Raw genomic sequence first — 14,368 nt, forward strand, 5'->3', positions numbered from 1 at the left:
AAAGAACAGAAGTGGAGACTGAAGTGGCTAGGTACGGGCGGCCCTGGATACGGGGTTCTGGTTCTGGCCGCAGCGCAGCCTCGAAATGCGCTGGAGTTTCACAGTTCCATCTCCTGTCACGATCGCCAGTCCCAGTCGAGACAACCAGACTCATCCCAATGGACAGATCGCGGTGACGGAGGGGGAACCATGCATCGAATTTTTTCCTTTTTCCTGTTCGCTTTACTCTCTTTGAACTTTGCTTCCGCGTCGTCCGTATACCACGAGCAGCTCGTGCTCCAACCGTTGCCTCTGTCAGCCCTCCTCGCCAGCTTCAACTTCCGCTCCAGCACCGCCCTCTCGGCCTTCGAGGCGCACAACTTCCGCTTCTTCCCCCGATCGCTCGGCCAGATCTTGCAACATGCCGACACACGCGAGCTGCACCTGAGGTTTACTCTGGGACGTTGGGATGCCGAGAGCTGGGGCGCCCGGCCGTGGGATGGTGCTCGCGAGGGCGGCACTGGCGTCGAGCTGTGGGCTTGGCTCGAGGCCGAGACGGACGAAGAGTATGGACCCCCTACGAGAAGGTGGCACGCCTAAATATTGATGTGCTGATGATTGAATCTGGGTAACAGGGCAGACCAAAAATGGCTGACGCTCACGAACGCCCTGTCGGGCCTCTTTTGCGCCTCGCTCAACTTCATCGATGGCACCCGAACCACGCGACCCGTCATGTCCTTTCAGCCCGAGGGCGACCACCCTAATTCGACCGTAAATAATATGCATCTGCTCTACGGCGTGCTTCCCCACGAGGTCGTGTGCACTGAGAACCTGACGCCCTTCTTGAAGCTCCTGCCCTGCAAGAGCAAGGCGGGCATTGCAACACTGCTCGACGGCCACAAGCTGTTTGATGCTTCCTGGCAGAGCATGGCCATCGACGTCCGGCCAGTGTGTCCTGACGGACAGGGATGTAGGCTGGAGATTGAGCAGACTATTGACATGGTCCTCGACATTGAAAGATCCAAGAGACCAAGGGGTAATACTGGCCCTCCCCAACAACGCAAGTTGACAGATACTTACTCCCGTCCCAGACAACCCCATCCCTAGGCCGGCCCCTGGCCACGAACTCAAGTGCGATACATCCAAGCCCTACCACGCAGATGACACGTGCTTTCCTGCCGATTATAGCACCAGCCAAGACTGGTCGCTTTCCCAGCTCTTTGGCAAGACCATCGAGAGGCCCTGCCCCCTCACAGACCCGGGCGTTCCTCCTGTATGCCTCAACGTCCCCGACTCCCGCACTGTCTTCGTTTCGCATGGCGTGGTGGAGAAGAAGAACCCGGACGGTATGTCCCGGTGCTTCGATATTCCGCCCGAGGTCGACTTTAACCTCAGCCTTCCGGGTCCTGAACAAAAGGAGGGAGAAGAGGGTAACGGCCAAATCGAAGTGACGTCGGATCTCGTCAAGTCTAAGACGCCTCTACTGTATGCCGAGCGCAGTTTTACGGGCCATGGGCAGGAGCGCGGTGGCGTCCAGACAATGCTGCGGAATCCAAGCCCAGACAACGAGGTGGAGTTTATCTACATGGAGTCGCTGCCGTGGTTCATGCGTATCTACCTGCACACCATGGATGCGCGCATCGAGGGCAGCTACGGGCACAACAGCAGCAACTCTCTAATCGAAGAAGTCTACTACCGCCCGGCGCTGGACCGCGCGCGGGGGACGCAGCTCGAGGTGCGCATGCGCATCCCGCCTGCGTCGACCGTCTTCCTTACCTACGACTTTGAGAAGTCCATTTTGCGGTACACGGAGTACCCACCCGACGCAAACCGCGGGTTCGACGTGGCCGCTGCAGTAATCACTATTCTCAACAGCGACAAGAGCAGCCCGCGCTTTGCAGCGTACAACCTCCGTACAACGTCGCTGTTGTGCAGCCTGCCCACACCCGACTTCAGTATGCCGTACAACGTCATCATCTTCACGTCGACGGCTATCGCCCTGGCATTCGGTGGCATGTTTAACATTTTAGTGAGAAGGTTTGTCGCTGCCGACGAGGGGCCCGAGAGCAACCTAAAGGCTGCCGGGCAGAGGCTTAAAGGCCGACTCGCTACCCTATTTGAGAGACTCCGGAACAAGAGGGCCGGGGTAGTGGCTGAGAAGCAGCCAGCGCCCGCGCCCCAATGAAGTTTGAGGGATGGTTTTGCATGTTGTAAAAGGAATAAGTGGTTTAGAAACTGCCATATTTCATGGGTACATATCAGGTGTTGCAATGCATATCAGTGTGGCTTTGGGATTTATCCCCTTCGCTTCTGCCTTGACGGCCGACGCGCTTCCAATTGCCCTCTTATCGTGTTTGTGGCTTGGGCTCCCTCTCGGCGCTGTTACAGCAAGGCCTCCGCTGTCTGCTGTTGCACATGATTGGGCCTCACTCCAAACGTGGTCTGGTCCCACGCGGCATCTACAATTGCTTCCGACCCCGCCCCTCAGTCATGTAACACGGCCAGAACACCAAGCCTTCGCCGACATGGATATCGCCATCGTAGGTGCCGGCATAACCGGGCTGGCGGCCGCCATCTCCCTTCGGCGTAGCGGACACCGGGTGACCATCTACGAGCGGTCGTCCCTCGCCAACGAGGTCGGGGCGGCCATCAATGTGCCTCCCAATGTTGCCCGCTTCCTGATTCCGTGGGGCCTCGACCCCGTGCGGCACCGCTTTGTAAAGACGCCGGGCATGTACTTTATGTCGCATGAGACACTGGAACCGCTGCCCGCAGTTACGGACCACTCGCGGAACACGGAGCTGTTCGGGGCACCCCTGTTTTACGCGCACCGAGTGGACTTGGTCGAGGCTCTGCGAGAGCTGGCCACCGATCCCAGCGGGCCGGGCCTCCCGGCAGAGATCCACCTCAGGTCCGAGGTCCGCAGCTATGTAAGCACGCAGGCGAGCAGGCGGGCAAGCTCCTTCCGCAGTCAGCATAGTTTGCCAACGGGAGTGGCTTGCCAATGTTCGCGCCAAGCAAACTGCGATGAGCTTGTTTCGCTGACGTCCGGCTTCCTTAACTTCTTGTAAAAGGACACGGAAACACCATCCATCACCCTCGCCAGCGGAGCCATCGTAAAAGCCGACCTCGTTGTCGCGGCCGACGGTGTGCACTCGATCGGCGTCGAGCACGTCCTCGGCCGCCCTAACTCTTCCGAGGTGCCGTCGTTTCCAAAAGTCAATCTCTGCTACCGCTTCCTGATCCCAAAGACGAGCGTCGACGACGACCCCGACACGCGCTTCTTCAACGAAGACTGGCGGTCCCGCGGCTGCAGGCTATGGGTTGACATCGCGGGGAAGAAGAGGGTCATCTCTTATCCTTGCCGAAAGTATGTTTTGCCCCGTTATCATGCATGTTTCGGAAGTCTGACAGCAAACCTGTGCAGCTACGAGGTCTTGAACTTCATCAACATCATCCGCGATGAGCAGGTGGTGTCGAGCCAAGAAGGTATGCACGCAGCTGCTCGCAGGCAATTTCCATGACACTCGCTGATTCGCGCACACGTTATCTCAGACTGGCTTGCGTCGGTCGACAAGTCAGAGGTGTTGGACAAGTGGTCCAACTTCCACCCCAAGCTGTTGGCCGTGATGAAGTGAGTCGCGCCACAATCCATCTTCCGAATGGTATGGCTGGCTGACACAGCGCCATCGCCGGCCGCTCGCCAAACAGCAAGGCCACCGAGGTGAAGCGCTGGCCGCTGCTCTACAGGCCGCCCATCTCGACTTGGCACAAGGACCGGATGGTGCTCGCGGGCGACGCTGCACACCCAATGCTACCCCGTAGGTTTGCCCGATATAGGAAAAAGAAACCGGAGGGAGGCAGAAGCCGCTGCTGACCGTCTTCGCTGGCTGCAGACCACGCCCAAGGCGGAGCCCAAGGGATTGAGGACGGCTTGGCCCTCGGGCTTGCTCTGCACGGCGTCACGGACGCGTCGCAGATTGGAGAACGCCTCGTGCTCTACGAGACGATCCGCAGGGGCAGGGCGTCGGCCATCCAGATCATGAGCAACTACGGCTTCGACGAGGAGGCGCCCGAAGAGCTGCTCGACTTTTTGGAGGGGCAGCCGATTCCCAGTACGTGCTCCGTCTTTGCAACCTCCGTCTTTGCAGTTGCACCCGCAAGCCGGGCGCTTTTTGGTGGCGACAGCAAGGCAGACTAACAGACTGGTGTAATTACGCCTCCTCAGAATCGACAAAGGAAATGCTGCAGATTGCGTATGCCCCAGACGTGGTAATGCGGACGGTGCAGGTCATGCAAGACTTTGACCCCGCTTGGCAGCTCCCCGACGCCTTCTTTGCTGCTGCTACTCCGGCCGCCGGTGAGGAGTAAAGAGAGGCAGGAGAGAAAAGGCGAGCAAAACGAATCCCGCACCTGCGCACGGCGCCCTGCCGGTGCCACTCTAGGTTCCCTCACATGAACTGCGCCAGAGCAGAAGAAAGTCTTACCAGGTAACCACACATGCTAGCTAGGGCAATTCCCATTGGCTATTTCTCTTTCCTTTCCAACCATTCTCTTTGCACCTACTAGCCGCTGTGAACCGGTGAGCCCTTCGAATTAGGTGTGACGGCGTGTGCTGCTTGCGTTGCAGATGGGGCAGAGACAGGCGAGTGCAGGGCCGGCAGGACCATTGCTTCCGTCTGTCTCGCCCGTCTCGCCCGTCTCGCCCGTCTCGCCAAGTGTATTGAACGCCTTATTTGCTAGTCGGCAGAAAGACTGGGCCAGGGTAGCATTCCGAGTCTGTGGTTCGCCCAGTCAGACGGCACAAAATGACAACATCATATCCCCGCCCACATCAACGGTTTTCCTCCCCAGAGTGCTGTGGCTCGAGGTAATTGGTTGGACTGGCTGAGACTTGAGAGACAGAAGAGAGAAGCCCCCCGCGTCTGGCCGCCCTTTCATTTGCTAGTTTCGTGGCTCGTCGACCACACTAGACTCTACCCGTGAGATTGGGCCGAGCAGACGAATCAGAACTGCAGGAGCACGCACCCCCTCCCCGTCCTCAGCCTTACGGCCCTGCAGGCCACCAAAAACCCCGGCTGCCTGCGGGGAAAGCCCGGCGAGACTATCGATACACGACCCAGAAACGGCAGCGCGTGGCTCAGCCGCTGCAGTCTGGCCAGACGCCACCATGCAACATGTCTGGGCTGGGCCCTGGACAGCGTCTCTAGCGGCCGCCATCCAGACCTGCGAGCCACTGAGCCAGGCCCAACGTTGCTAGACGGCCTCCGGGCTCCATCTTCAGCTCGGTCGGAGCAAGGTGGCTAGCTGGATCCGGCCTGGTAGGGCTAGCTGGATCCGGCCTGGCAGGGCTAGCCGGGAATCGTGGCCTTGCTTGCCTTTTAGCGAGACGAGCTGTTGACTGCAGATGGTGAGAACAGGAATAGGGGGCGCCAGGGCGCGCACCGGCGCTTCATCGACCCAGTACATATTGCCGCCCCGGGCCCTCGACGTCGTTTTGTCACGGCCCCTTGGATAGCTCTCGAGAGAAACCATGACCGCCCCAAACACCTTTTCTGAACTCCTTGACTCTTGTTGACTAGTGACTTCCGTCTCCCGTCTTTTTCAAACCCCCGAACCTCCGTCACACCAAGTGCCGGAACCTCGGGCCTCTCTCGTCCTGGAGCCCCCGACGCCTCAAGAATCAGAGCCTCTGTTGCCGCAGGTTCTAGAACCTCTCACGCCTCCCCAAGTGCCTGAACCCCCAGCATCACACGTGCAGCAGCCGCCCCTTACGCCCCAAGAGCCTGAGACCTCAACCGTCCCTTCTGTGTCAGGCCCTTTGATATCCCCGGCAGCAGAGCCTCTGACACCCCCAGAGCCTAAGATCCCAGCACCTCAGGTGCCAGAACCCTTGCTACCTCAAATAGCGGAGCCTCTGACACCACAAGTGCCGGAACCCCAGCTTCCCCACATACCAGAGTCTCTTCCACCTCAAGTGCGAGAGCTTTTGGTCCCTCAGGTCCCAGAGCCTCTGATACTACCTCAGGCCCTAGCACCATCAACACTTGACAATATGGCCGACACAGGCGGCGGAAACGTCCAGGACACTCAGGCGGCCCAGCGGAAGCAGGCGCTCGAGGAGACGGCTGCCGTGTCGACGCTCGTCCGGCAGGCGCTGGTCAACGCGCTCCCCGTGGCCCCCGAGCAGTACATGACGCTGTCGCTGCCGGGAACTGTCATCGACGTTGCCGACATCGCCAAGGGCGGCAGCTATGTCTACGACCCCGTCACCAACCCGTTCACGCCCACGCAGGTCCGCCAGGCCGAGGCCAAGCTTGTCGACTCGATGATGCCGCTCGCCAGCATCATGGTACGTGTTTCTGTCTATCTATCTCTGAAGGCGAGAGGAAACAAAAGCCTCGACTAAACGTGGCGACGCAGATCGGCAACACGGGCAAGAGCGTCGCGCGCAGCTACGCGTCGGCCCTCGACTACCTAGTGCCCAAGAAGGCGACCGTCAGCACCGAGGGCAACCGCATCCGCAGCCCCGGCGACAAGTCGTACGACGACGCCATGAAGTACCTGACCAAGCCCGACACCAAGACGGGCAAGACCCCCGTCGAGGTGTATATTGAGAAGCAGATCGCCTGGGCCACCGCCCAGGACGCCTGGGACGAGGCCAAGGCCAAGGCCAGACGTAAGATGCACTCTCCTCTGACACTTGTTTCTTCAAATCCAATGCGGCATTATCATGCAAGATTGTGTGAGGCTGACCAGCATTGCCAGAGGACGCCACTGACCAGAACAAGAACGACAATACCGCTGCCGTGCAACAGTACAATGACTGGGCCCAGACCCATTACCGACGGGTAAGTACCTACCCTGACCCGCTGTGCTTGAATTCGGACTACCTTGTAAGTTTCCTGCTTACACACGGCGGTAATCAATTAGTTCAAAGAGGACACCCAAGCCCGTTGGATGGACTGGGTCACCAACGGAAACAAGTACAATGTCGAGTACAACTTTGGTACGTCGCCCCACTCTCGCAGCTGAGACACCTTGTCTGTTGTGTGAAAGCCTCGCCTCTAATGTTGCAGCCGCAATCAGGACTAGTAGACGTCGACTCGATCATGGGCCGCATTGAAAGCAGCAAGGTAAGTGAACAGCGCCAAAGGATTTTGGCCTGCAGCCTCTTGTGCAGTTTGAAACAGGGGCTGACAAGCTGTCGAACCAGCAATCGATGAGAAATTCTACCATCGTCGACGCCGATGGCGCCAATGAGCTGCAGGAGGTCAACCTCACTCCCAAGACCTGGTAAGCAAAGCCGCAGCGCGGGGACAAGAGCCCAGTCGCTTACCGCGTGCACAGGGCGAGTCTTTGCAGGGACAAGGTCGAGGGCTTCAAGACGGGCCGGCCGGCGTTCACGCGGGACCAGGTCACGTCGGAGATTTCGCGGCTCACCGAGTTCGAGGCGTCGCTGAACGCGCTCAAGACGGTCAGTGGAAGCCCAGATTCCAACGATTCTCGTTTCGTAGTGTCAGGGGCTCATAACAAATCCAGGAAGTCACGGCCTCGCCACCCACGTATCCCAAGGACAACGTCGGCTCCAAGCCCGACATCACCACGGAGCAGGCTGGCCTGACCACAGCCTACTCGGACCTGTACCAGGCCCAAGGCAAGGCCAACGGCGGCGACAACAGCGTCGACCTCAACGACAAGCGCGACAAACTCACCCAGGCGATTGCCAAGTGGGAGGCCAAGTCTTCCGAGATTGTCAAGTGGGAGCTGTCGCAGCCCGAGACAGGCAAGTTTTGTCTCGTCTCGCTTGATCCCGCAATAATTGGTGGCAAAGCTAACTAAACCCTCTCTGAAACAGACGCCCAGGGCACGATCCAGACGCTGCTCGACCGCGTGGCCGACCAGCTGACCAAGCTGCAGGCGCTGCTCAAAGACCCGCTGCTGAACCAGGGGGCCATCGTGCCCATCATCAGCGCGACGAGCACGCCGACGGCGACCGACCCCAACGCCGACCCCAACACCGAACCGACGTCGGGCAACAACGTGCCGGCCAAGGACGCGGAGCTGGCGCTGCCCATCTTCAACCTGCCGCTGCCGGGCAGCACCACGCCGCCCGTCAAAGCGCCGCTCGACCCGTGGACCAACATCAGCCTGTCCTTCTCGTCGGCCGACCAGAAGAAGCACACGGACGAGTCCTCGTGGGGCTTCAGCGTCAGCGGCGGCGGCGGGTGGGGCCTGTTCTCGGGCGGCGGGTCGTACTCGCACGACGAGAGCACGTCCAACATGCGGCAGGACATGTCGAACTGCGCCGTGTCGCTCAACTTCTCGGCCATGGTCGTCAACATCGACCGGCCGTGGCTGTACGGCGAGCTGTTCAACGACTTCGAGATCGACATTGGCGGCGACGCACGTCTCTCCCCCGGCCCCGAACTCCTGCACGCGTGGATGGAGGCGCAGGGCAAGGACCCCAAGAACATCAAGTCGCTGGCCATGTACAACGTATTCCCGTCGTACCCGACGGCGTTCATCCTGGCGTGCAACACCGAGATCGAGTTCACGGGCGACACGAGCCACATCGAGCAGCACTTCCACTCGAGCAGCACGTCGTCGCGCGCCAGCGTTGGCTGGGGCCCCTTTAGCGCCTCGGCCAGCTTCCACTCGTCGTCGTCGTCGTCCGACTTCAGCATGACCACCACGGCCACTGGCTGCAAGATCACCTTTGGCGCCCCGCAGATCATCGCCTGGGTCAGCCAGATCCTGCCGGCCCTGCCGCGCGACGCCAGCTTCGAGCCGCTGCTGCAGGGGCCTGCGCCCAAGTAGTTGCCTCGTCTTCCTCTTTGGCCATGTCGCAGTCTGTCGCTTGCTTGTTTGGCTGTTGTGTGTGTTTACCAAATTATGTAACCATCACCATACCCCCCCCCTGCCCCTGCCTTGTCTGCCCCTTCTCAATATGCCCACCGTCTTGTTCTGTCCTGCTTCCCGTGCGTAAGAGGTTCTTGTGTGGTGAAAGGGACTGCTGCCTGTCCCATCAGTAATTACTTGCCGGATGCGAGAAGATTGTAAAACACGCTGCTGTTTCCGAGGAAGAGAATGGGAACAAAAAGGAAGAAAAGGAAAGTAGTCGTTCATTCAGTTGGAACTAGTGCGAATTTTGATATCCATCAGTACTTTAGCCATTTCAATTCGAGCTCTCTCTAACCCTGACCACTTGCAACACTTGGATCAAAGACTACCTAAGTATTTCACAATTATAGGACTCATTATTGGTACACACGCAAGTATTTGAACTATTCAAGCTTTTCCCACATCTATCATGTCCATCACAAGAATCAAAATTCCACCAAAACTACAAGCAATAAAGACAAGGGCCCAGAGGGAAAACTCTTGTAAAAACTGTTTGTTAAGGATATTCAAGTCCAAAACGTGATGGTGCAAGCCCATCCGCCGTTTAATCAAACCACTCTAAAAGCTGCACTCAGGAGTAAGAAAAAAAAGCTCGAATTAAGCCCCGGGGCCGAACTTGGTGAGATACTCCTCATGCAGCTTCTTCTGTTTCTCCCATTCCTTGGTCAGCTTTTTGAGCTGGCTCTTGGGCACCGCATTGCCGTCGGCCAGCTTGGTCGGCAGCCCTTGAGTATCCCACTCCTGGTATTTCGCATCGCTCCGGAACAAGTCTTGCGCGGTCACTTTGGCCTTGGCCCACTTCTCCTCGTCAGCCTTCTCTCTGGCTTTCCGCGCTGTTTGGAGAAAAGGAAGAATCAGACAGTTAGCAATGACCTCACTTTGGGTTACCTTGGGTGGGGGGAGTGAGAGAGGATGCAACTTACCCTCTTCTTTCTGTCTCGCCTTTTCGGCCAACAGCGCCGCCTTTTCTTCGCGCGCCGCAATGAGCTTAGCGGCCGGCACGAACTTGACCAAGCTCGGCTTGTCTGTCTGGTCGTCTAGCTGGACGCCGAGGTCAGTGAGGTCATAGTCACGGATGCGGTCGCTGAGGGCGAGGACGGCCTGCTTGGTTTTGGGCTCGAGGGGGGTTGCAGACGAAACAATTGCCCGCAGTTCATCGCGCAGACGCGACGTCGCTCGGATAAACGGCAGGGCCAGCCTCTCCGTATCCCGCTCGCCGGCTTTCTCCAGCTCTGTGAATTCGCTCTCCGGCGCCTGCTGCTCGAGAAGGGTCTGGACCGAGGTGTCTGAAAGGCCGAAGGCTTCTACTTCCCCCTTGACTTTGGAGAATACGGTGGCGTACGGCTTAACGGCAGTTTGCGGGTCCACATTGGCAGCAGCCGCCGAGCTGGCAGAAGTCCATCCAAGACCTTCGTAGGGCGGCGCAGCGCCGGCGTCAAGTCCAAATACACCCACAATCTTGGTCACCCATCGCGCAACCGCCTCGACCGCCTGCAGGTTGGGCTCTGCAGCCCTGTCGTTCATGTGGATGTTGGCATCACGGACAAGCCTGAGGATGATCTGCATGGCGGTGAAAGTGTCAAAAGAGTTCCTGAGCGCCGCATCCACGTCGGTTTTGGCCTGCTTCAGTTCCTCGAACAAACCCCCTTTAGTGGCAGCCAATGAGAGATCCTTGACCCCGTCCGTTAGCATCCCGGCCGCCTCAGACAGCTTCGCCTTGATATTAGTGAAGAAATTCTAGATTTTGTTAGCGATGTTCCGCGCGACTCTGTGATCAAACACTCACATCAAGCGTGGTCTCCCAGTTATCGGCCTGCTTCCGCATGTCGGGCGATATCTCCACGCCGTCGTTCCACCGGCCCATTAGGAACACGATCCTCATATTCCGCGACGTGTACGTCGTGGCAAGTGCGTCTTGAATCGTCTGGAAATTCTTCAAACTCTTCGACATTTTACTCCCTTTTGAAAGGTCAGAGCCGGTCCAGATTAATTGCGAGGAAACAATTCAACACGTACCTAAAATGGAGAGGTGGCCCATGTGCTGGAACGACGAGTTAGCTGTCATCCACGCCGCGAATTCTCAACCGAAGAAGTTGGATTTACCAAAAAGTACTTGACCCACGTGTGCTCGCCCTTGTCGCATTCGTGGAAGTAGGCCTCGCTCTGCGCCAGCTCGTTGTCGTGGTGGGGGAAAGCCAAGTCGATACCGCCAGAATGGATATCCATTTGGTCACCAAGCTTATCGGACGCCATGACAGAGCACTCAATGTGCCAGCCAGGCCGACCCGCGCCCCAGGGACTCGGCCAGCAGGGCTCGCCGGGTTTTGATCTTTTCCAACTATGTTGCGGCTCAGTCAGTATTACCCCTAACGCGGTCACGGAATTCAACGTACAGCGCAAAATCGCCCGACCGCTTTTTCCCTTCAAGCGTCTTTGACAAGGAGCCCTCGCCCTCCTCCTGCAGCGACTTGTCATTCTTGCTCTCTGGGCGCAACCGGGCGTATGTATTGCCGGCCTTCTCAAATGCCGCGATATCGAAGTAAACCGAGCCACTGGCCTCGTACGCAAACCCCTTCTTGATAACCTGCTCGACGAAAGTGACAATCCGCGGCACATATTCGGTCACGCGAGTCACGGCATCCGGCGGCAGAACATTCAAGGCCTCCATGTCATCGCGAAAGGCTCTCTCCATGGCTTGCGTAAGATTGGTGAAGATGGTCTGGTCACTGGTGTCGAGTGTCTCCTTGTAGAGCGAGTCGAGGTACGGGAGGAGGATCTCTTCGGCGCCTTCAAATGAGCTTCCCGCTTTCAGAGACTGGGCTGCGGAATCCATGTTGTTGAGATGCATCTTCACCTTTGCCTCGGGATCGCTGGGCTTGCCCTCCCCCGAGAGGGTGCCGCCTGCCAGGACATGGCCATAGGCCGTCTCTTTTCGTTCTTGGTAGTTGTTCTCGTCCAGTCCTGCCGCATCACCTGCGGATAGCAGGAGAGGCAAGTTGCTGTCCGCATACGCCACGAAAGTCTTGAATACGAGACCGCGAATCTGCTCAGGGCTGTAGGGCTTGTCTTTCTCGAGCTCGAGCAGCCGATTCCTCCGAGCCTTGATGATAATCTGGGACAAGTTTAAGCCAAGGCAATCGAGAACAGCACCTGTCACGCAGTTGAAAACGAACCTTGTCATCTATATCGGTGTAGTTCATCTACGCCTGGGGGTCAGCGCTGTTCTTGATTTTGAGATGAATGGCGGCAGTCACTTACAACAAAGTTGACTTTAAACCCAAAGTGGTGCATCAGGACTGTGCGGATGGGAGGTCAGTTGTTAGCCAGCTGACAGACCAAGACATGCGCCTTGGGTTGATGGTTCACCTCGGCGTATGATGTCGGTCGAGACATAGTTGCGGGCGTGGCCGAGATGGCTCAGGTCGTACGTGGTGGGGCCGCAAGCGTACCAGGACACCTTGCCTTCGTCTTTGGGCACAAAGGGCACCGGCGCGCCGGGCTTCAGCGAGTTGTGGACGACGATGGGCGCCATTGAGGAGCAAGCCCGCGGCAGCTGGAGCTGGAGCGGGGTCTGGTGCAAAACTGGCCTGGCAGTGAAAGAATGGAAGAAGAAGAAGCGGCGGACACTATTAAAGGAGCGCATTCAGCCGCGGGCCACAGTTTAGAGAGCTGCCGCTGTATATAGAGGTCAGCGTGGCCGTTTGGAGATGAGTCAAGGAACGTTGGTTTCGCAATTTTGCTCCAATGAATTGCTCAGAGGCGGGGCGGCACAGCAGAGTCAAAGCTTGTCGCACTCAACCGATATTCCCCACCACACTGTGGCGCAAGCCCTGCCGTCAAGCCTCAATTTGGGGTCAATCGGAGCTGCATCGTCTGTCGCGCGTCCTGAAGCTCCTGTTCGAGTTTTGCAGCCTTTCAATCTCGTTCTCGCGACACGCGCCGCCGCCCGGTCCGAATTACCTTTCGCTCGTTTGCAATTGCCAAAGATTCGAATTGCCAAGATCTGCTGCGGATATTACAGGAAGCCAGTTTTTGACCCGAAGCGCAAACAATTGATCGAGTCAACTGCCCCGTCGCGTCGCAATTGCGATGACAATGACAGAGCGCTGCGGCGCTGATTGCGGACGTGACTCTTCTGTGCTGACCCTGCTGACCCCAACGTCTCGAAACAGCGCCACGGTGTCAGAGCAGCACAAACGTAACGTTTGGTGTCATCGAACCTGTTCTATTTTGCCTCGACTCCCAAATACCCTATTTTCCGATTCGATCTGCCTGACGATGCCGAGTCCACCCTCCAACGCGCCCGACGCAGGGAACCGACGAGTGCCGGGCCGCAAAGATAAATTCGCAAAAACCTTCTCCCCCATATTACAGTGTACAAGGTGTCCCAATCGCGGTTTCGCTCGCGACTGGTAGCATGCGAGACTTCGGGTTAAGATTGGGCCGCTGACGGGACCTTCTGGCTCGTGGCGCTGCTCACATCTGGCACAAATGCTCTGGGTCTTTCCACCTCGCCTTTGAATCAGATGTGGATGCTCGGTTTTGGACACTGGGTGCAAGTCTTCTTACCCGGCCGGTGAAATGGCCCCGAGGCGACTCAAGCGCTGTCACCTTGGGCCAGGAGTAGCTTGAGCCTGTTAATGACCGAGGCTGCGAGGTCGTCTTCGGCGTCCAGGAACTCTATTCCCAACCTCTGGGACACAATATAGACGTTGCCCCTCTTCCTGTAGTCCTTGTGGCAAGCAACAATGGCCTTGGCTGAGCGTGCGCAGAGCCCCAGCTCCAGGAGACTGATAGGTGCGTCTGTTGCTGGCCCATAGTAGACGACAACCACGTCGGCCCGTTCCTGCATGTCCAGCTCCCACTCGACCTGCTCTCGAAAGGGTGCAAAGTCGATATCTTCCCGCCACGTGCTGTCCCAGTCGTGCCGGAGGGGGTTGAAGATGGTCACGGGAAGGTGAGCCAGTGCATCAGCGAGGACATCCCGCCATTCCGGCCCGCCCGTTCTGCTCGTCGTCCCGGCAAGGAACACGGACTTTTTCCCCGTGACAGCCGGACGGGATGGTGCAAGCACTACCTGTGCTTTTCGCTGTGATGTGTCGCTCATAGTTCGCTCGGCAGTAGCGGGTATAAGAATGTGGTCTGTAGAGAACGGCGGCTCAAGCACGGGCTGTAACCTGGCTGGCAACGCGATACCAACTTCTGACGAAGCCAGGCTCCCGCTCCCACCCCCGCATTCTTAGACCATGGTCCAAGTCTAGGCACACCATGCATGGGCAGTCAAATGCATGTGACACGTGATCCGTGGCCTACTCTCTGCATAACACAGCAACGGAGAAGCCCCAATGGCCGATGAAGCCCAGTGGCTTCATTTTAGAGGGTTGGCGGATAACACTATTATTCTTTTGTCTTTGCTCCTTTTACTACCTTTTACTAGAACACGTAAACGCACGTTTCCGTTGCAGCACTCTATTCTCCGCTATTT

The 14,368-nt window shown here is 57.9% G+C and overlaps 5 protein-coding genes across 5 annotated transcripts; 3 read left to right on the top strand and 2 right to left on the bottom strand.

Annotated features, from left to right (window-relative positions):
- The first annotated feature begins 88 nt into the window (after nt 1-88).
- B0T26DRAFT_723956 (Gpi16 subunit, GPI transamidase component) lies at nt 89-2,278 on the top strand. Its single transcript, XM_060442651.1, has 3 exons — nt 89-545; nt 615-1,015; nt 1,071-2,278. The coding sequence occupies exons 1-3, from the start codon at nt 190-192 to the stop codon at nt 2,162-2,164; spliced, it is 1,851 nt and encodes a 616-aa protein (XP_060293367.1). The 5' UTR covers nt 89-189; the 3' UTR covers nt 2,165-2,278.
- A 226-nt stretch (nt 2,279-2,504) lies between these two features.
- On the top strand, nt 2,505-4,180 carry B0T26DRAFT_653767 (FAD binding domain-containing protein; the record flags this gene model as incomplete). The annotated part of the gene is made up of 6 exons (XM_060438489.1): nt 2,505-2,909; nt 3,054-3,349; nt 3,407-3,468; nt 3,535-3,613; nt 3,691-3,800; nt 3,876-4,180. 6 exons carry the CDS (start codon nt 2,505-2,507, stop codon nt 4,178-4,180), a joined length of 1,257 nt encoding a protein of 418 aa, XP_060293368.1.
- A 1,594-nt stretch (nt 4,181-5,774) lies between these two features.
- Nucleotides 5,775-8,841, top strand: B0T26DRAFT_431375 (uncharacterized protein). The gene is made up of 9 exons (XM_060434970.1): nt 5,775-6,331; nt 6,403-6,658; nt 6,748-6,830; nt 6,913-6,988; nt 7,069-7,115; nt 7,196-7,275; nt 7,330-7,456; nt 7,522-7,765; nt 7,838-8,841. Exons 1-9 carry the CDS (start codon nt 6,035-6,037, stop codon nt 8,797-8,799), a joined length of 2,172 nt encoding a protein of 723 aa, XP_060293369.1. The 5' UTR covers nt 5,775-6,034; the 3' UTR covers nt 8,800-8,841.
- A 639-nt stretch (nt 8,842-9,480) lies between these two features.
- On the bottom strand, nt 9,481-12,415 carry B0T26DRAFT_755187 (tRNA synthetases class I (C) catalytic domain-containing protein; the record flags this gene model as incomplete). Its single annotated transcript, XM_060445925.1, has 9 exons — nt 9,481-9,716; nt 9,807-10,620; nt 10,670-10,842; nt 10,900-10,924; nt 10,987-11,221; nt 11,277-11,995; nt 12,057-12,083; nt 12,142-12,179; nt 12,250-12,415. 9 exons carry the CDS (start codon nt 12,413-12,415, stop codon nt 9,481-9,483), a joined length of 2,433 nt encoding a protein of 810 aa, XP_060293370.1.
- Nucleotides 12,416-13,480: 1,065 nt separating this feature from the next.
- Nucleotides 13,481-14,131, bottom strand: B0T26DRAFT_743278 (uncharacterized protein; the record flags this gene model as incomplete). Its single annotated transcript, XM_060444231.1, has 3 exons — nt 13,481-13,996; nt 14,061-14,099; nt 14,129-14,131. The coding sequence occupies 3 exons, from the start codon at nt 14,129-14,131 to the stop codon at nt 13,481-13,483; spliced, it is 558 nt and encodes a 185-aa protein (XP_060293371.1).
- Nucleotides 14,132-14,368: the final 237 nt, after the last annotated feature.

Source organism: Lasiosphaeria miniovina, assembly GCF_030549165.1.
Source record: "Lasiosphaeria miniovina strain SMH2392-1A chromosome Unknown B0T26scaffold_6, whole genome shotgun sequence".
NCBI lineage: Eukaryota > Fungi > Ascomycota > Sordariomycetes > Sordariales > Lasiosphaeriaceae > Lasiosphaeria > Lasiosphaeria miniovina.